Source organism: Saccopteryx leptura, chromosome 3 (assembly GCF_036850995.1).
Source record: "Saccopteryx leptura isolate mSacLep1 chromosome 3, mSacLep1_pri_phased_curated, whole genome shotgun sequence".
Lineage (NCBI taxonomy): Eukaryota > Metazoa > Chordata > Mammalia > Chiroptera > Emballonuridae > Saccopteryx > Saccopteryx leptura.
The window spans coordinates 25,933,627-25,954,115 of record NC_089505.1 but is presented as its reverse complement, the minus strand read 5'-3'; the positions used below and the strand labels follow the sequence as shown (position 1 = coordinate 25,954,115).

The 20,489-nt window shown below is 42.5% G+C and overlaps 1 protein-coding gene across 4 annotated transcripts in view; it reads left to right on the top strand.

Moving 5' to 3' along the window:
- The window catches only part of ECT2L (epithelial cell transforming 2 like), an 82,618-nt gene that overhangs the window by 45,695 nt on the left and 16,434 nt on the right, over positions 1-20,489 (top strand). For 2 of the 4 annotated variants that reach the window (XM_066371747.1, XM_066371750.1), the window contains 8 exons: positions 439-567; positions 4,481-4,573; positions 6,277-6,474; positions 11,450-11,553; positions 13,160-13,282; positions 16,294-16,380; positions 18,535-18,749; positions 19,982-20,129. In XM_066371747.1, coding sequence (XP_066227844.1) covers positions 439-567; positions 4,481-4,573; positions 6,277-6,474; positions 11,450-11,553; positions 13,160-13,282; positions 16,294-16,380; positions 18,535-18,749; positions 19,982-20,129 — 1,097 coding nt within the window. The remainder of the gene's footprint in view (positions 1-438; positions 568-4,480; positions 4,574-6,276; positions 6,475-11,449; positions 11,554-13,159; positions 13,283-16,293; positions 16,381-18,534; positions 18,750-19,981; positions 20,130-20,489) is intronic. The other 2 variants (XM_066371748.1, XM_066371749.1) reach the window with 2 other exon arrangements.

Here is a 20,489-nt window from a genome sequence, read left to right as displayed (position 1 = left end):
CACATTCTCAGGAAGTGAGAGCTCCACAGCCTGGAGCGTTACTTCTGCCCTGAACAACTTACTTTCTGATTGACAATTGTGGGACACATTTCTGCTTTGGAACTTGGGTCCCAGGACTTGACTGGCCCTCTCCCCTCCACCCTGTTGTGAACCTGGTAACTCACACTTCTTGCTGCACAGTGGAGACAGAAACAACGCCCTGCTAAGCTCCCAGTGTCCAGGACATCCAGAACACGAAGGAGACTGAGGCCACGTTGACGTCCAGAGGGACCTTTTGGGGCCTGAACACGGTGTGGCATGGAAGCAGCGGTCCCTGCAGGTCTTGGTCTTGGGAGTGATGTTGCCTTTTTGAGTTGTGGTTCCATTTTCACCAACAGCTAAGAGTTCCTGTTCATGATAATGTTACAAATTAATATGACTTTTCCATTTTTTCCTCAGGCTATAAAATTGGTATTAAAAATGTATTGAGGCCTGAAGTGAGAGACTTCTGGGAAAAACTAGGAAGCTGTGTGGCCCCTGAAGAAGAAGGGGGCCGTGTGGACCTCTTCGTCCCCCTTGGAGCTTCAGGTCTGTTTTGAAAAGGGGTGGTCATGTCTATTCTATGAGGGTATTTTGTGAATTTGTGACATGCCCTCTGTTCAAAGGATTCTATCACATTTACTCTCTATTTATTTTTTGCTTTATACTTCATCTAGTCAGGCAGTTAGAGGACACGGGCACTGGGTTAGTACTTAAAAGTAATGTGTCCCTGCAGAAATAAAGTCACTAGTGACAAGAGCCAGCGGCAATATTATTTCTATTTCTTCTGGAAAACACACTAAAGCCAGCTTGCACAGGACAGGGGACAGTGCCTGACCAGCACAGGAGCCACACCTGGTCAGTCTAAGGAAGCCTTCCCTGCTGTGTTCTGAACCTGAAATGTGTGAGCATGAACTTGGTGACCAAGGACGTGGACATAGTCACAATCCCACTCATGCCATTTTAGCTGTCTTTGGCAAGTCTGTGAACCTCACTTCCTCCTATGAACATTAGGACGTTAGGATAATAGTACCCTAACTTACAGGACTTGAGAATATCAAAATAACGTAAGAACTTAAATTATACAAATAAATAATAATATAAATACTTAACATTACAACACAGAAACCATGAAGTGCTTCATGAGGATGAGTGTGGCTGTTGACCACTGAGGTTGCTGATAAACTTTTAAGTACCTACCTATTTAGTATCAGCTTCTATAATTCAAAGTCAATTCAGTACTTGAAGGGAAATTTCAGGAACATTAAATCAACTTCACTCTTTAGTTATCTGTTAAACAAAAGCTCCGCGTTCATGGACTCTAGCTTGGTTTGTTTTTTACCAAGCAGTACAGGGGAGAGGGAGTGTGAAGTTAAACCTTTCTCAAATTGTTTCTTATTACCCATTTTTTTTTAAAAACTGTGAGTTTTAAAGTTCTTAATTTTCAAATTTTATTGGCAAACTTCAACCAAGGGAAAGGATAGAAACAAAAAGATGGGAAGGGGTTTAAAAGTAAATGAAATACAAATAATTATTTTTAAAAAGCCCTTTTTACACAGTTAATACAATAATATAATCTCAACTATATAGAAAATATGCATAGAAAAATCTACGAGGAAATATAACAAAATATTAACAAACTCCTTCTTTGGATGTTTTTCAACTGTTCTGCTTTTCAAATCAGTATTAAAAGAGTATGTTACAGAGTGTATAGGGGGAGGGTGCCGGTGGTGAGGTCTAGAGAAAAGGATGTATACCATGGTGTTAACAACAATTGGGTAAGATAAATGAAATTTCTTTCCTTTTATTTTTTAAATTTTATCTTACTTGCCTCTATTTTCTGTAATAAACTAGCATTACTTTATTTTGAGTGCAAAGCAAATTTTCTAATTGGAGTAGAAGGAAAAGGAAGGATATAGGAAAGTAAAATATTGAAAGGCAGACAGTAAAGGCAAAAGGGGAAAAGAACAATAGATTTGGTGACAAAAAATTGTCTCAAGTGAAACTAACTGGAACTCAAACTAGAAATTTCCAACTGTCATTCTGGGCCTTAAAATCATCCCTGAACATTTCGTCAGATGTAACTTCCACCTGGATGAACTATCAAGACCTTGTTTCAGTCAGAAGAACCTGGCTTCTCAGTCCAAAGATCTCTTTGCCACCACCCACGCATCACCCTTGAGCTTGTCATCCTGGTAGCTGATTCACGTCCAATATCTTGGATTTCCAGCATTTGTCTCTCTGAGTACCATATCATGTACTCAGTATTCCCATTCTGCCAGAACTTTGCCTGAAGGCCTCCAACCCACACTCCTACATCCCCGCTCTTTATCACCATAACCTTGTCCTTAGTTCCCTGTTAACCTTGGACTTAACAGTTCATTATTATCATTACTCTCTTGCAAAGACTCTGAACTGCTTTGTATTTTTCCTGGCTAAATCCTGGTGCTGGTTAAAACACAGCCATTTGCAAAATCTACGCCTGCTTGCACTAAGGCAGCTGAGGACTGTTGGAAAAGTAATGCAACTGTTCTTATTGATCTAATTTTACTTTAATGGCATAAATATTAAATGGGATTGCAGCACTGACAAGCAGTCCTACCACATGTCCTTGGTGAAGTCATTTTCACACTCTTTGAGATGACTATTTCATCCCTTCTCTTTAGTCAATCTTTTCAGTACGCTCTCTCTCAGCAGTTGACCTCACCATTTACTTCCCAAACAAAACTCGCTAATTTCCCTCCCAGCACCAAACTCACCACCTAGCCCACCTCTTACCTTCATTCTCCGTCTTCCCTTCTGTTAACGATGGGTGAAGCACTCCTGCTCAAATCAAAGGCCAGCTGCTCCACTCAGACTCTGTATCCCTTCACCTTCCGCCTTCTGACTTCACTTCTAAGCTCAAATCCTCTCGTGTAGCCTCAGTTCTGTCTTTATTGGGTCACTCACATCGAATCAAGAACACCTGCCGAAGCCCCTGTACTAAAAGAAGAGAGAAGGAGAGATCATAAACTTTCCCTCACCACATTTTGATTTGACTGTGCCCGTGATTATCAAACTTGAGTGTGTATTTGAACCACCTAGAGGTCTTGTTGAAATACGCTTTGCTGCGCCCGCCCCGGACTGTCTGATTCAGTAGGCCTGGGACGGGCCGAGAGTTTTTATTTCTAACACGTGCCCAGGTGATGTTGCTGCTGCTGAGCCAGGGGCCGCGCTTTGAGAACCACCGCTCTGTGCGGACTGCTTCCACCTTCCTCACCTGCCGTCCGCTCCTCAGGCTCCCCCAGATGGCCTCATTATCTTTACTGAACCTGCTTTTGGAATAAGTGACTTCCGTGGGCCCGAATCCAGCGGTCCCTTCTCCATCCTCACTTTGCTTTGACTTCTCAGCCAGCACTTGATGCAGAAGAACGCTCCCTGAAACCTCCTTTCCCCTTGGCTTCCCTGGTGCCACGCTCTCCTTGTGCTCCTCCGGCCTGCCTGGCCGCTTGTCTTACCCTCCGTGCTGCTCCCTCCCCCTCGGTGAGATCCTTCAATGTGCCCAGGGTTTGAGCCTGGGCTCGCTCCTCTGCCACGGCCGCGGCACCTTTTCACTAGGGAGTCTCATCTATGCCTAAGACGCAAAATCCAGTCTCTCTGCTGGACGCTCCCACGTTTGTGCTTCCGGCTCCCATATCTCCGAGCTGCAGACTCACATCTAGCTCCTTCTTGACACCTTCCTATGAATGTTTACTCTGCATGTCTCACAGCGTCTCAAAGTTAGCACACCTAAGACTAACTAAAAGGCCTCCCCAGCACCAAACCTGCCCGCCCCAGGCTTCCTCAGTTAAGACGTCATCATTCACCCAGTTACTTCATAAGCCAGAAACCTAACATTCATCTTTTGGGTGTATTATGTTAAATATTTTAAACAGCTTTATTAAGGTGTAATTGACATACAATAAACTGTACATATTTAAAGTGTGCAACTGGATAAATTTTGACAGGTGCAATACCCCGTGAAACCATAAAACAATCAAGACAATGAATGTACTTCAATCGACACAGTGTCACTGGAGAAGGGGTGAAATTACTGCCGTGCTGAGTCTTGACCACGGCATTCCCTTCTGCGTTTAACAGTTTCAAACCTGTCCTTTTACAGGGAGACTTCTCCCCGGAGCAACGCCGTTTTAGAACATAGATGTCGGCTTTTCTGTGTCGTTAGCCTGAGTTTGCCAGATTTAAAAATAAGCACCAGGTCACACTTCTTTTCCACCCTGTGGTGCAGTCCTCATGAACTGAGTGTTTGGACTTCAGCACTCAGGGGTGAACTGTAAGTGCGAGTAAACTAGTCCACGAGGGGCTGGAACTGAGAACCAGCACTGCCCTGGCCTTTCCTGGCCAGCTCATTAGAGCTCCTGAGTAATACCTAACTGTTCCACGCAAAACCTGTGTGTAAACTAATAAAAGTGTTTTTGTGCAGAGGCAGGAATACAAGTTCTCTCTCAGCTGTCTCAACTTACCGGCACGTTATTTACTGCTCCCTCTGGGATTGCAACTGGCTCTTACCAACACAGTAAGTGTACGTGGGACGACCACCACCCAACAACACCCACCAGCTCCGGATCACCAAAAACGCAGCTAAATAACACTGGTCCTGGCTGACGTCAACTACGGTCTTTCATTCCCTCTCTGAAACTGTGTCACTTCCCACCACTCAGTCATTTGCTTAGAAGGGATATTTCTTTATTGCGACTATTTGCTTCGAACCATCATTAGTAAAACTCAGTCGAAAACATCATCTTTAACAGTTAAACAGAGAATGAATAGTATGCATAGTTGCTGATGTAGAGAAATAATACAGAGAATAATTTTTTAGTAAATGTAATGAATATGGTTTCACTTAGAAAAATGAATAAAGAGGTGATTAAGAAGAGGCTTGCTCAGGTTCCATTTCAGTAATATTATCTGAGAGGAAAAGCAGTCGATGATATAATACAGCTGAAAGCAGTTTCATCTAGATACGAAAGCTGAAAATATTGGATCAAAACGCATCATTGGCTGACCAACAAGAGAACCGAATTGCTTTGCCACAGTAATGCTAATTATTTTCCCCCTTAAAACTCCCCACCTCTGGAGGGAGACTTGGGGTGCTGAACACACCGTGCCGTATACATGCATGATATTATAGAACCGTGCACCTGAAACGGGTAATTTCATTAACCCCTGTCACCCCAAGAAGTTCAATTAGAATTTTTTTTTAATTAAAAAATAAACTTCCATCAAGAATTAAAAAAACACTCCTCGCCCCTTATCAGACAAGGTTTGGGGGGATGTGGAAGCCACGTGAAGCATTACTTCTCTGATCCCAAACGCCAAGGGCCTTTCGAGACGGGAAGGCAGCACGACTGGGGAACCTGTATGGGAAATGATATAACAAAAAGCACATTGCCTTAATGCAGTTTTGTAACAGAAGTTACTTGTTAAGTTTAGCTTATACAGCAACATCCCCAAACGATAACCTAGCTGGCCCTGTGGGGCGAGGCATCGCCCAGCAGAGCAGAGCAGAGCAGGGCACAGACTCTGCTGTTTGTGGAACAAGGTCTCTTCTTCCTCTTGTTTGTACTCCTTCTCCCACAAGGAGAACAGGCATAAAGATATAAAGTTATAAAGGACAGTTATATTTTCGCATGGTTAGCAATAAGCGGGGGTAGAGGAGAGTCAGGCAACTCTATCTATCCACTCGGGACAGAAAATCAAATTTCACATGGCACTGCATTCTTCAGGAGTTGACTTTCGAGGAGAGAAACTGCGTAAGCACCCACTGGAGTCATGGCGAGACATTAGTGGAGAGAGAGAGCTGCGTGACATCATGTCAGAAATGACAGGGATGGCTTCGGATGACGTGATGGGGAAGGCAGGCAGAGTGGGCTTTCCCTGTATTTTCATTTTGAGGATAGAAACATAAAACAATATATTCTCACTTAGATGCCTACTCTGCTTTCCGATGCACAAATCCAGCAGCTATACTTTTATTTCAGATATAACATATCAACCTTATCTATCTATCAAAGAGCAGATGGACATTTGATATTATTCGCTATATCCTTTTTGAGTTTCTAATTTTATCTTTGAAAGCAAGACTCTGGGTGTTTAGCTTAGGCTTCTAATGAAAAAGGATAATAAGCCTAATATAAATACAACTAAGTTTTTTATTTTTTTGTACTATAAAAGTAGTAGAATTATTTCACCGGAGCTTATGTCTGCAATAATTAAAAGGGGAAATGATGTCAGTTCTTAGCGACTGGCTGGGACAGCAGCAGGAAAGGGCGCCCCCATCCATCTACTTCAGCGAGTCCAAGCTGCAGGCGTGGTCCCGCCTCACCGACTCCCTGGAAGACACCTTGAAATCTGTAAGGAAACAGTTAAACCCTCTCTTCAAGGAGCTGCAGAAGGACATCAGTGGCAGGATAGTAGGTAAGGACGCTCGCCACCTCTGTTGCAGACTACTTACGGAGTTTGTTTCATATCCAGAGGGAGCACAAGGGCAGGGACGGCGCAGGGAACAGCGGGCTCCTGACAGCTTCAGTGCCGCTCCGTTCCCTTCGCTTTGTTCATCTCCTTTCAAATATAATCAATAGCCACTAAGACTAAGGATTAAATATAGGGATGAATTAATATATTCATCTCCAAAATGCTGATGCTAGTTCCTGCTTTCAGACTCGACCATCTTATAACCCTGTGTCTGTCACTTATTTACCTGGACAAAAGTCGCTCAGTGTCTGCTCGGCCAGAGACTCTGTCCTTTTCCTAGTGTGCTCTCAAAGCTAAGCACCTCTTACACCACAGCCTCCACTAGTTACATTGTTCCGCAAATGTGTTCTAGTTATTTGTTACCTAAAGTGTGTAATTGGGTGATGGATTCCCAGGTCCTCTGCTGAACCTGTTGGACATTATCGAATTTATTTTCTCATATCCATGATCAAATTATCACAATAGAGGCTTTTGGAAACAATGTTCTGTGTCAACGGGATCTTTACCCAAACCAATCCATCCTTTAAAATACTTACGTCTATACATCTTTACATCTATGCCTTATTTCCTTTCCTCCCTTCCCAAGACCTTCTCCTTATTTAACATCTTTTATATCCGCAATTTTCAACCAGTGTGCTGCAGCACTCAGGTGTGCTGCGAGACTTTTTAAAACATGCAATACTGACTCTTCAGTCTTTCCCCTTAGATTGTCAAATAAAAAAATGGCAAGAACTAACACAACAACAGTTATCTGGTATGGATGAATAAAAAAAAAATGTAGTTTTTGGTGTGTTGCAGAATTTTTGTAATTAGTTTATATGTGCTATGAGGTGCAAAAGGCTGAAATCATTGATTTATACAGTCACTGTTCACACAAGAGCTTTAACTAAACAAAAGTACGCGTGCAGGTATTTTTATGTCAGAAAATGGCTTACTGGCTTCTTGGCTTTTAACTACCACATTTAGTAGCTGTTCAACCAATATTTTAAAATAGTTATAAAGGGGAAGAAACTATTTTTCCTTGTGTTTCCTAGATATAAACTAGACAGAAAAGTGGAAAGATTGGTTCTTTAAAGAGAAGTTTTTTGATGATATATGTAAGCAGTAAGTACAGTGTGTCCGTAAAGTCATGGTGCACTTTTGACTGGTCACAGGAAAGCAACAAAAGACGATAGAAATGTGAAATCTGCACCAAATAAAAGGATAACCCTCCCAGTTTCTGTAGGATGATGTGGCAGCATGTGCGCATGCGCAGATGATGACATAACACCATGTATACAGCGGAGCAGCCCACGGCCATGCCAGTCGAGATGTGGACGGTACAGAGGAAAGTTCAGTGTGTTCTGTGGCTCGCTAAATTCGAATCCATGACCAAAGCGCAACATAAACATTGGCGCGTTTATAACAAACCGCCACCACATAGGAATAACGTTACTCAGTGGGATAAGCAGTTGAAGGAAACCGGCAGTTTGGTGGAGAAACCCCGTTCTGGTAGGCCATCAGTCAGTGATGAGTCTCTAGAGCAGTGTTTCCCAACCTTTTTTGTGCCATGCCCCACCTTAACCTTTCTAAAATTTTTATGTCCCCCCCTATGTAACATACATAACTTTTAACATTAAAAAATTGATTTGTTCACTTAATAAACATAAATGATAGGTTCTAGGAAGAAATCACTATGAAATTGTTAACAAAACACAGTAAGTAAAATTTCAAAACATATAATGAAAAACAGAAATTTAAATTCCAAATAATTTTAATACAGATTTTCCTATATTAATTTATTATTTTAATTTAGTGTGATCCTTGCGCTTGATGCTTGCTGCACAGAGATTTTATATTAGGTTCCAATTTGGTTAGCTTTAGTCTCAAGTCTCCACATTGTGTTATATCCAGCCGATTTCTTTTTTTTTACCAGTAAATCATTTACAGCACTAAATCCACATTCAGCTAAAAATGAAGATGGAAATGGTAGCAATAGTTTTCTTGCACATTTGGTTGAATTTGGGTATTTGATTTCTGTTCCCTCACAAAGCCATGCCATCGCTCCTTTGATATTAAATAAAGCTTTAACTGACTCATCATTTTGCAATTCTGTGAGTTCTTCTTGATACTGCATATTTGATATATCAGACAAATCCACTAACATTGGCTGCATCATCCATGTTGGGAAATCAATTTGTTTTAAATCAGAAAATCTTTCTTTTAAATCAGCCGATAGAATATTCAAATGATTGACAATAACAAGTAAAGCGGTATCAGTTACTTCACATTTTTGGAGCCAATGAAACTGTTTAAAGTTTTTGTTGTTAATATGTTTCTGACATAACTCAATATTGGTAATGAAACCAAATATCTTTGCTTTTGCATCGACAAGAGTTTTATTTGTTCCTTGAAGTTGCTTATTTAATATATTTAGTTTTTCAAAGATATCGGCTAAATAACTCACAAATGCTTTACCATCTATTGTTAACAGATACTTCATTTCAGGTTTGTCACTTAAAAAATCACTAAGAATATCAAACAGTTCCATAAATCTTTTCAAACAGTTTCCTTTAGATAGCCATCTTACTTCAGTATGAAGTAAAAGTCTCACATGGTCTTCATTTTGTTCTTCACAAAATAGCTTGAAAAGACGCTCACATTTGGCACTAGTTTTAATAGCATTAACACACTTTATTACTGTATGTAATACTTCATTCAGAACAGGCGAGATGTTTTTAGCTACTAAGTTTTCCCTATGAATAACACAATGCACAAGAATCATTTCTGGATTTGCATCTTTCATCAATTTTAAGCAGCCATTTTTCTTGCCCATCATATTGGGAGCACCATCTGCAGCACAAGATGTTATATTTTTCATTGGTATATCATTGACATCTAAGTAGTTTTTTAGCTTATTATATATATCTTTGGAGGTAGTGGTGCTTTCTAATCTTTTACAGAACAACATTTCTTCAGCAAAATGTCCTTTATCAATATATCTTACGTAAGTTATCAATACTGCCTCACTGTCTCTCAAAGTTGATTCATCCATTTGCAAGGAGAATTTTCTTGTTTTCAGTTTTTCAATAAGTTGTTTTTCAATATCCTCATTCATTTCGTCTATTCTTCTGCTAACAGTATTGTCACTGAGTGGCATAGCTTTTACATCTTTGTCATCTTTTTCAAGAACCGTTTTAAGAAATGCCGATGTTGACGGTTTTATTAAATTCTCTCCTATAGTGTGATTTTCTCCAGTTTTAGCAATGAATAAAGAAATTTGATAACTAGCCTCAAGAACACGATTATTAGTTGAAGTATGAGCAGTAAATAGAGACTTTAATGTTGTTCTTTTTTCAAAATTTTTCTTTAAAGTTTTAAAGTAACTCAAATCTGAATTAATATGAGCACTATGTTTCGCCTTCAAATGCACCTCAAGACAACCTCGTTTAATTGACTCATTGGTCAAGCATTGCTGGCATAAAAGACAAAAAGGAATCCGCTCATCGTGAACAGCGGGTATGAACCCGAATTTTAAATATTCCTCCAAATATTGACGAGTTTTTTTCTTGCTTGCACCACTCATTTTACTATGGGCTATAAGAAATAAAAATAAGATCAATTAAAAACTAATAGTAAAATATGTGTTAAAATATATTCAATGTGACATAGAGTAAACGTATACTAAAAATTCATATTTATTTAAATGTATATAACACATTTACTACACTACCACCACAAATCAAAAGGTATCTATATTTTTTCCACTTGACAAAATTTTCTGGAAAGTTATGCTTCTAAAATTAAAATTGTCGTGCATGCACTATTATAGCCCCAATAATATTTATAAAATATTAGTGCTTTCTAGCCCCGATGCAAGAAGTACTTAATAAAGAGTTTAATATTGATAAAAATAAAATCAAATACTTACCAATTATATCTATACAATATATATATATACAATATATATATATGTATATTTATTAAATCAACGAGCTTTTACAACAGTTTTGACTGACTCTTATTTCAAATTAACACCAACTGAATGATGTGAAACACTACAGAAGTTGCGATGGGCCAATTAGGTGAGAATAACTGCGTTGTTTAGCGAGTTTTTAAAATGTCCGGGGTTCCCCGCGGCAGACGGCATGCTCTGCAGTGAAACCAGGACGAAGTTTACTTGATGACGCCAATCACCCAGCTGATATTTTGGTCTCTTCAAACGAAATTATACTTAATAATTATTTACCGCAATTATTTAAGAATTGCATTTTTTGTTAAATTTGGCACCGATGTCTAGCATTGCATTTAAATGGCCTGGGGCGAAAGAGTTAAAGTCATGTCGAGTCTATTTTCAAATTGCCCCCCTTAACTATCGAAATGCCCCCCTGTGGGGCGTGGGCCCCACGTTGGGAAACACCGCTCTAGAGGCTATACGAGTTAGCTACCTAAGGAGCCCTAAAAAATCTATGCGTGAGCCCACATCGAACTGCACTGAATAGGTATGAAACTGGGAGAGTTTTCCTTTTATTTGGTGCAGATTTCACATTTCTGTCGTCTTTTGTTGCTTTCCTGTGACTGGTCAAAAGTGCACTATGACTTTACGGACACACTGTAGAAGACAGTTCTTTCATATAAATGCATGTTGTCCAAAATGATTTCTAAACGTAAAAGATGTCTGGGTATGTATGTTAGTATGCTATTTTCTGTGGGTGTAACATATTTATGTATTTGCGCACAAAGATAAAGAGAAGTGTAGAGAAATCTTTGGTGGGATTGTGAATCTACAATTTTTAAACATATATAAGGTTCATTTTCTCATGTTTTCTCCTTATTGTCCAAAATAGATTTTAGTCAGCATCAGCTTTGCTGAGCTGTTTCTTCTTGATCATATCTCTTATATAAATTAATTATGGGGCATATGACCTTATACTTACAGGACAGTTTATGTTTGACACCATGAGTATGTCTAACATTTTGAATAACCAAGAGCTTGCACAAGCTCTGGCAGACGGATTGACTGAGCTTTCAAAAGGAAATTCTGTAAGTATTAAAACAAAGCACACAACAAAAAGCTGCAGCACTTAAAATTTTAATTTGTATTTATTGTTTTTCTTAACCATTTTATTCCCTCCAGGGGCACAGTTCCTCAGAAAAAAATTTTTATATTAGTTTGTACAAACACCCACTAGGGGGTTCTGGGCCCAAGATCTATTAGGTTCACAGAATAGACAAATGGGGCATCCAGGTTATTAAAAAGTCGACTTCACTGTGCACTGTGTTCTGTCTTGTGATTAATTTCAGTTAGAAGTGACTTCTTTAAAAAACAGTTAAGTGTCTTTCTGTTTTACATAAACATTATTCAACAGTTAAAACAATAGTATGACAGAAAAATTGAGAAAGTATGAAGCAGTTATAAAAAGAGGAAGGGCAAAAAGCCTAGGTGCAGGGAGGGGAGGACAACACAACAGAACAGAAAGAAGCAGACCCACCATTTGGTTGGGGACAAGCTTGGGGACAGTCTGATGAAGCATTTTTATCAGAAACAAATCCTGGCGACCGTCCCAGAAGTCAGCCCACGTGTCAGGACACAGTGAGGCGGGGCAGTGGACAGGCCACCCCTGCCCCAGGACCATGGACCACAAGGCTACAGGAAAGTGAAGTAAGCCGCTGTTGGTCTGGGGAAGGGGAGAATCGGATGGGAACAGAAGTGATGTTAACATACCAGATGCTATTTAAGCTTTTCAGTTTTCCAAGGAGCGATTCTCAAATCCTTCTCTTCCACTGCAGTAATTTGATTTTGTGGGTAGATTTAACTTTGTCTTTGCACACGTTCTCCTCCTCTATCGTGTGTTGGCTTTGGTTTGCCCCGGCTTCCTGGGCAACCCCCAGCTATCTCCAGGGAGTAGCTGTCTGGTGCAGAGTCTGAGAAGTTGCAATTGGCCATGATTTACCTTCTCTGAAGTCTCAGCTCCTGGTGCTCAGGCCAACCCTGGGGCAGCCCTGTGCTGAAGGCGCTGGTGAGCTTTGCCGATAAAATAATCAGAGATCATCACAAAGATGACCCTGAAGCTTTGAAAATTCTGCACTGTCTCCCAAAATACCAAAGATTTACTGACTATGCTTGGTGTAGGTTCCGTGTGCATACTGCCACCTCATTATTTAAAAATAACCTTGTACGATATAATTTCGGTGGTGCTCCAAACCACAGCCAGAGAGGGAACCAAATTAGAGTGTTTTTCCCAGTAATTCAGATGCTGTAGCTCTTCTTTCAAGCCTTCTTTCTCCTTAAAGACAAGAACCCATCTGTCCCTCCCTCATCTGGCCAGGAGGCCAGTGTGGGCCACTTTGGTTCCAAAGATCTGAGGCCCTCCCATAAAACCTTGGCATCCTGACTGATTTGCGACCACAAGTTGAGAACCAAGAATATACCTGGTAACCAGAATATGTGATTAGCTACAAAGTCCCATTTACTGACTCTAATTGAATAATCATTACTTTGTTTTCTGGACTTATAAATTAATTAGGTAGAAAGCTGAAAACTCTATTTAAAAATATGTTCTCTTTTCTATTGCACTTTCGTTGACCTATATTTCCGATGAATGCTTTAAATATAAATGTTTTGGGGTTGGGTGTTTGGATTTTTCAGGATAAACCTCTGGAATTTTTGTCATATTTCCTGTTGAAGAAATGTAGTGAAAAGAGCAAAGACGTCGAAAGAAATTCTCTGACAAAACCTGACCCAAAGGCAATATCCAATTTCATCACGGAGGTAAAGTTACTGCTGTGTGTTTCTGCCATTGCTTCACTGTAGAGTTAGACACATGTGCTTAGAAAATTCATAGACAATAATGATATTTTTACCTGGGGAGCTTCCAACTGGTCATTTCTTCTAAGAACTTAATAATCTTGGATTATTATTTTTAAAAAGGTGTTTGTAGTATCATGAGTAACATTTAGGCTGCTTACAAGCCTAAGCTGAACCACGTTGACTGGAATAACTCTCTTCGGGTGATAGAGGAAAAATTGGATTGCATTGTGTCTCTTTATCTGTTAAGTCCCAATATAACCTAAAGAGAGTTTCTTTTTTCATTTGCAGCTCAGGATACCTTTTTTTATTTTTTATTTTTATTTTATTTTTTGTGAAACTAAGAATGTTTCTTCTTTACTTAATTGAGATTCAGATCCATAAAGGAAAAAAGATTGGGTTTGAAGCTAGTTCTTCGGGCAATAAAAGAATGAATTCTGCCAGTACTGACTGTATTCAGAATTCATACATTCTTGGTTAAGTGAAATAATCAGGATTCAGGAAACACTGAAAATTGCATTGTCATTCAGAGAGCTGACTTCTATAAAAATGTCATCTTAGAGCCATTTTATGCCCATAGAAAAATTACTCCCTGTGTTGCCCGATCACGGGCTTGAGATACCAGCCCCAGCACAAACTCCCTGTGGAGACCGGCAGTAGGAATAGGTCCGTGAGTTCCTTGGGCAGGTAAAACACTTGTTGCACTATTGATTTCCCTGATATTCTGGAAGCCACGGCAATGGGTCACAGCCAGAATCATAACCGTTCCTGAGCAACACCTGTCATTTTCACAACAGTTTCTGGCCCTTAATCCGGGAAATCCGGGCACGTGTTTTCCAGGACAGGCGCCAGCAAACTGGGATGTCTCTGGAAAAGGCAGCGCCTGCCTGTGCTGTGTCCCGGAGGAAAACTCCTATCACGTGATCAGATGTCTCCCTTATGTGTCACGGAGAGAGCCCACCAACCCCAAGTCATTGTTTTCTTACAAATGTGCGAAGTGTGTTGCTTCTGTTACTTCCCCTGAATTCATCCCTAAAAACAAAATAAGGGATGGCATCTTAATCTGAAAATAATCTCTAAAAGTCCTAATGATTAGATGCATAATATAAACAGAGAACTTGCTTTTTTTTTTTTTTTTTTTTTTGGCTCAAACAAAATTACCATGCCATATCAATTTCCTGTCCACAAAGAAAATTTTATATATAGTAACAATAGCTTCTGCTAAAGCCAGAGGTGAAACAAAGCCCCATGTGAGCAAGCATCTTCTAAAACAACCAGGATAGTCTGGGGGTCCATGCCCACACCTGAATTTTTTTTATTTTTTTTTATTTTTCTGAAGCTGGAAACGGGGAGAGACAGTCAGACAGACTCCCGCATGCGCCCAACTGGGATCCACCCGGCACACCCACCAGGGGTGATGCTCTGCCCCTCCGGGGCTTCGCTCTGTCGCGACCAGAGACACTCTAGCGCCTGGGGCAGAGGCCAAGGAGCCATCCCCAGCGCCCGGGCCATCTTTGCTCCAATGGAGCCTCGGCTGTGGGAGGGGAAGAGAGAGACAGAGAGGAAGGAGAGGGGGAGGGGTGGAGAAGCAGATGGGCGCTTCTCCTGTGTGCCCTCGCCGGGAATCGAACCCGGGACTTCTGCACGCCAGACCGACGCTCTACCACTGAGCCAACCAGCCAGGGCCCCCACGCCTGAATTTTAATGCATGAGCACTCACACTCTCCCTTACAATGGGGTGCTATCCCACCCGGATAAGGGTGCCTCCCTTATTGATGAGATCCACAGTGTGATTCTGTTCTGCTTGGGTTCTCTTAATCCTGGCTCTGACAATTTGAATTTAATCTTCACTTAGCGCCTGTGATCAGTTCGACCCGCACAACCATCTGCATCACCATTCACTGGCTGACGTTGTCATTTCCCTCTATCAATAATCAGCACTATTATTTATTTTGGAAGAAGAGAGTGTTCCACTCAGAGAAATTTTATATTACTTTGTCAAAACTGAAAGATTCCCCCCCGCCCCCAGCATACATATAGACACATGCCAGGCTGACGTGGGACAGCCACAGGTGGGGAAGACACAAGGAAGGACGGGAAGCACTCGAGCTGAGGTGAGGACTCCGCAGGCCAGGGAGAAGCGGTCTGGCTGCAGTCAGGACCAGGGCCCTCACACAAAGCCTGCAGGAATGGTTACAGATACAAAATAAAAATTCATTTTTGCCTCAGTAAGGCAAAAGGAGACTTGGTTGCAAAGGGGTGTTTTTCTTCCAGCCTCCCCCCTGGATTTCAAGATCTTACCATGGGTAGTTTTATCTTTGACAACGCAGAGCAGCAGTAATGACCATTAGTCCTCCTTAGCTCTCCGCACAAGCATGGGACCATCGTTCTATTGCTACAGTGGACCCAGGGGTGCTGCTAGTTTATGTGGAAGCCACAAGAACGATTCACAGGTAAAGTGAAGAAAGAATAAGTCGTACTTAAATGTGGAAAGACAGGTCTAGAAAGGTTAATAGAAGGTTAAGTGAATTGGTAAAAAAAAAAAAAAAAAAGAAAGAAAAAAAAAGAGGTGTTATTGCCATCATAAAAGTAAGATAAGCTGCTTGCCCTGGACTGACCAGAGACAGAGCAGAGGGGGATAGAGGCCTGTGACCAGGACCGCGTGGGGTTCCCTAAGTCTGTGACAAGGCCAGGGAGAGCAGTGTCTCTCCCCTGGCTCCCAGGGGGAAAAGGAGCGGTCCTGAATTTAGTTTCCCAAATAATTCAAGTTCAAAGGAATCTCAAGGGTTTGTTTTTATTTTCAACATAAGATGTGAGAGAGCCATCAGTTCTGCCCAGGGCCCAGTCGCTGTCTCAGAACTCCGGAGCCAGGGCTGTAGGCAGCGCCGCGCAGGGCCTCCCGGGCACAGCACCGACTGCGCACGCAGACACCCGGCACCTGCCTCCGAATCATCAACTCTGCCTTGAATCCTCAGGAAAGAAAGCTTCCGGAAGACGATCCTCAAGACACGAAATCAAGTCTCAGCAAAAATGATCCAGAGTTTGAGGTGCTGGTTCAGCTGGTAAGCCAGTGATTCCGTAGTAAGGCTTTTCCATTGTTTTTCTCCTGATTCTTCCTCGCCCTCCTCCCAGAAATAACCCAACCACTCCAGCCTTTATCCTGGTTAGTTCTTTATTTCTTGACAGTTTCGAGAAAAAAGTTGAGGGGGGGGAGACCCCTAGATGTAACTGGGGGAATCCAGCCGTGGCTTTCTGTTTCGGGTGTATCCCCGTCTAGAAAGAAGCTGAGGCCGAGGATGGAGGGGTCACGTCTTGGGAACAAGAGCCATCTCGGCTACTCCATGCTTTTCTGACAGGAGCCAGGACGGCATTTATAGAAATGGCACATGCCCATAAAGGTTCACGGTTTCTAACCGAGCCGCCCAATCATGATCTGATTCCAAACGCCGAGTGGAATCAACAAAACGCTCAGGGCTCCGTCTCGGATGGGTAGCCCTCGGAAGAGGCCGCAGCGTGAGCCGAGGCTTGGTCCCCACCCAACAACAGCGGGCTCCTTTGCGTTTCTTCAACACATGTCCGTGTTTATTACCATATTTCGTTATGGGGATCCTGTTAATGTAGATATTAGTACCCACATTGTTGTAGACGAGGAACTAAAGTTAGAAGACGTATGGATGCTGTGGTCCCGACCTCAGCCCCCAGGCTGTCCGGGCCGACAACACCCGGCTAGTACACTGACCGCAGGCCGTGCCGGCGGCCGACCTCTCAGGAGTGGGTGTCGGCGAGCACGGCAGGATCGCTCCTGACCCTCGGTAATAATGCCGGCAGCAGATTTAAGACAACAAAAACTTTGACAACTGAAACCTTTAGTCAAAATCATTATAATGTGGGATAGCTTCAATAAATAAAAAAAGATGTAAATACACATAATATATATATATATATATATATATATATATATATACACACACACACACATATACATATATATATAGGCTGAAAGCCAACCTTCAAGTGGGAGGCAGATGGATTTTTACCTCACTAGATATATCTTAAATAGGCATTATATACAGACCATGTCTTTGAAAAATAAAATTAACTAAGAACAGTATTTTTTATAATATTCCAGAGTTTTCTAATTTTCGTTTTAAGTTAGTTTTCCATTTTAACTTTAGCGTAAACTTCCAGTTGACTTGTTTTGGGTACAGGTCCCAAGGCGCTATGCTTCCTGCTGTCCTTTACTACGTACAGGGCACACTGAGGGCTGCAGGGAAGAGAGAACATTGTGTTCGAAGAGTATTCATAGTCTTAGGCTCAAATACAAGCAGAATCAGTTTTAGAAATTTAAATATTATAATTGTTTTCTATTAGAAAGGTGCTCATTTGACCACTTTTGCATAGCACAGATAAAAAGAAAAAAATTACCTATTCCCAGGAAGGAAAACTAATTTCCATGCTGTATAAATAGCACACATAGCAACGGGGTATGGGGTCTCTTCACACCAGTGTATGATTTCTCCCTCTGCTTTACAAAATAAAACCGGACTTTGAAATATAGAAAACAGGCCGTTTGGCAACTTAGCTACTCAGGAGGGATGGGTTCCCAGTTCCCCAGTTAGGCACTTTTTCCTCAATAGTGAAAGATGAGCATGAGTTTCTGTTATTTCATAACATGCCCGTGGGAAGCAAATTACTTGATAATGAGGGCTAGCTCATTTCCGTTCTTCTGCCTGCGGGATAATCAATAAGACACTACTGAGAAGAAGACAGGAGGACAAACAGGAGAGGGCAGCCCGCCGGCTCTCGGCACGCCGTGAAGGCAGGGCTCTGCCTTCTCATCCTTGCACCGCCGGTAGCCGGCACACGACACTGCGCACATATTCCACGGGCAGATGGGTAAAAGTAAATTCTCAATCTGCCCTCTCAGGGCCCCAGATTCAAGTCCCGTCTCTACCAGAGTGTCACACTGGCCTGATGTGAGGGGCTCTTTGGCCATCCTGCGGACAAGCAATGGTCGGTGGGGTCCACCATAGTCCCCTATCAAGATTCTCTCCAACCCCCCATGTCACAGACGAGCAAGGGGCATCTCAGAGATCTCAGAGTGGCTGCCCCACTGCTCAGTACTTCCATTTTTCTGTCTCCTTCCACTTCTGGGCTTTATGAGGCTGGGAGCCTGGAAGAATCATTTGCCCTGAGTTCTGCATGCTTTTCTGCAGGAGAGGAAGCTCCGGACGGACATGGCCGCGAGGCGAACTAGAGTAGTCGGGGAGCTCTTACGGAGCGAGAGAAAATATGTGCAGACGCTGGAAATTGTGCGAGACGTTTACATGGCACCGCTGAGAGCAGCCTTGTCATCCAACAGAGCAATTCTGAGTGCTGCGAATATCCAGGTCATTTTCTCTGATATTCTGCAGATTTTAAATCTCAACAGGTAATTCCTGGGTACCTATCTTCTGAAATACTCATTACGCGGTGGGAGGAGCCCACTGGTACCTGCACAGAGCTCAGGTGGTCTCTGCCTCTCTCGGGGACCCTGAGCACCACACAGAAGAGGGAGAATTCTTGCCACAGGGCTGCCAGTAGTGATGACTCTCAGGGGCTTGTCCCTCCCTCACTTCAAAGCTCTGTACTAGGAGTGGAGTTCAGGGCCAGGGGATTCTGTATTCAATATATTGTCGTGCAAAAGACAAGACAGTATGTTTAGTTGAGCAATGGCAAAGGAACCTAAGGATTTAATGCGACTAAGTCACTAGGATACTTTGCTTAGAGAATCCAAGGTCAGCTTAATAACAGTAGGTATTCTGAGTATGTAACAGGACCCAGAGGAAAGAGGTCATTTGCTCTGGGGGTAAAGGAAGACAAACTAAGCTTGTGCTTCTCTTCCAATAACACTCTAGACCAGTGTTTTACAACTGCCAGTGCACCAGAAGTTTCACGCCGGTCTGAGAAAGAGCTGACCCCCCTGATGTTGTACGAAGATTACAGACCCAGTGATCTTAGTCAAATTTGCTTATGCTCAGGGTGATTTCTTAGCAGTCCCTGAAATAATTCTCCTATTTTCACCAGTCCCTAAGTGTAAACAGGTTGATACCCATTGCTGTAGATGACCGGGAACAAGTTTCTTATCCTCAGTAGGCCCCAACTCCTACAAAATATAGGGGTTGAACTGGGCCTCTTCTAGTTTCCAGGGCCTGTGATTGCTGTACAAGAGATAACAGATCCACAGAGAAAGTGGCCAGGGGAAGGTTATGGCCACGTAATGTGAGTTGAGCACTCTGCTCTGAAGACTGTAAGAAACCTTCCCAGCCTGCCTGGCTGGCCCTGTGGGAATGGGCCAGAGGCAGCCTGTGGCGGCCAGCCTGGGGGAGGCGGCCTGTGGCGGCCAGCCTGGGGGAGGCGGCCTGTGGCGGCCAGCCTGGGGTTCTGACTTAAGAAATTGAGGTGGAGAGGTGGGATTCCACCACTGCCCACCTACTTCCTCATTCTCCAGCTCCTCCTATCCTGTCAAGTCTGTACTGCTCTCTATCAGGTCAGCAGTATTTGACAAAAGGCCAGCCATAGGGGACTAGGCTGAGAGAGGCCGCACTAGTGACAAGCTCTGTCGTTGAGTGTACAGGTTACCGCCGGCCTGTATTTCACGGTCACGCCTTTCTCATATTGCAGGCAGCTTCTCGATACCCTGAGAGACCGACTACGGGAGTGGGGCCCAGCTCACTGTGTGGGAGAAATATTCATGAAATTTGGAAGCCAGCTGAACACTTATACCAATTTCTTCAACAATTACCCTGTTGTTCTGAAAACTATTGAGAAGGTAAATGATTGAGTTACTATCCAGGCATTTATGAAACCTGAGCTTCAAAGGAAGTTCTGTGTGTGATCCAGGGCCTAGGATTAAGAGGAAAGACTTCTTTCCTATTCTTAGCTTCTAGATCTACTCCTCCGGTTTACTGTGAGCTCTGAGGACGGAGGCTCTGACATTTAATTTTTTATCATTCGGGGCTAGCACAGTGCGTGACACAGGAGGACCCAGAAACTGGTTGTCGGACTGAATTAATCCTCATACGAGTTGTCAGATTTCCATCCTCTGCAGACACCCTGTGGCTCCGTTTCAGGGAAACCTGTAACAGTTAGATAGACTGTGAGCTCCGACTCCCCCTGCCACTACAGACGC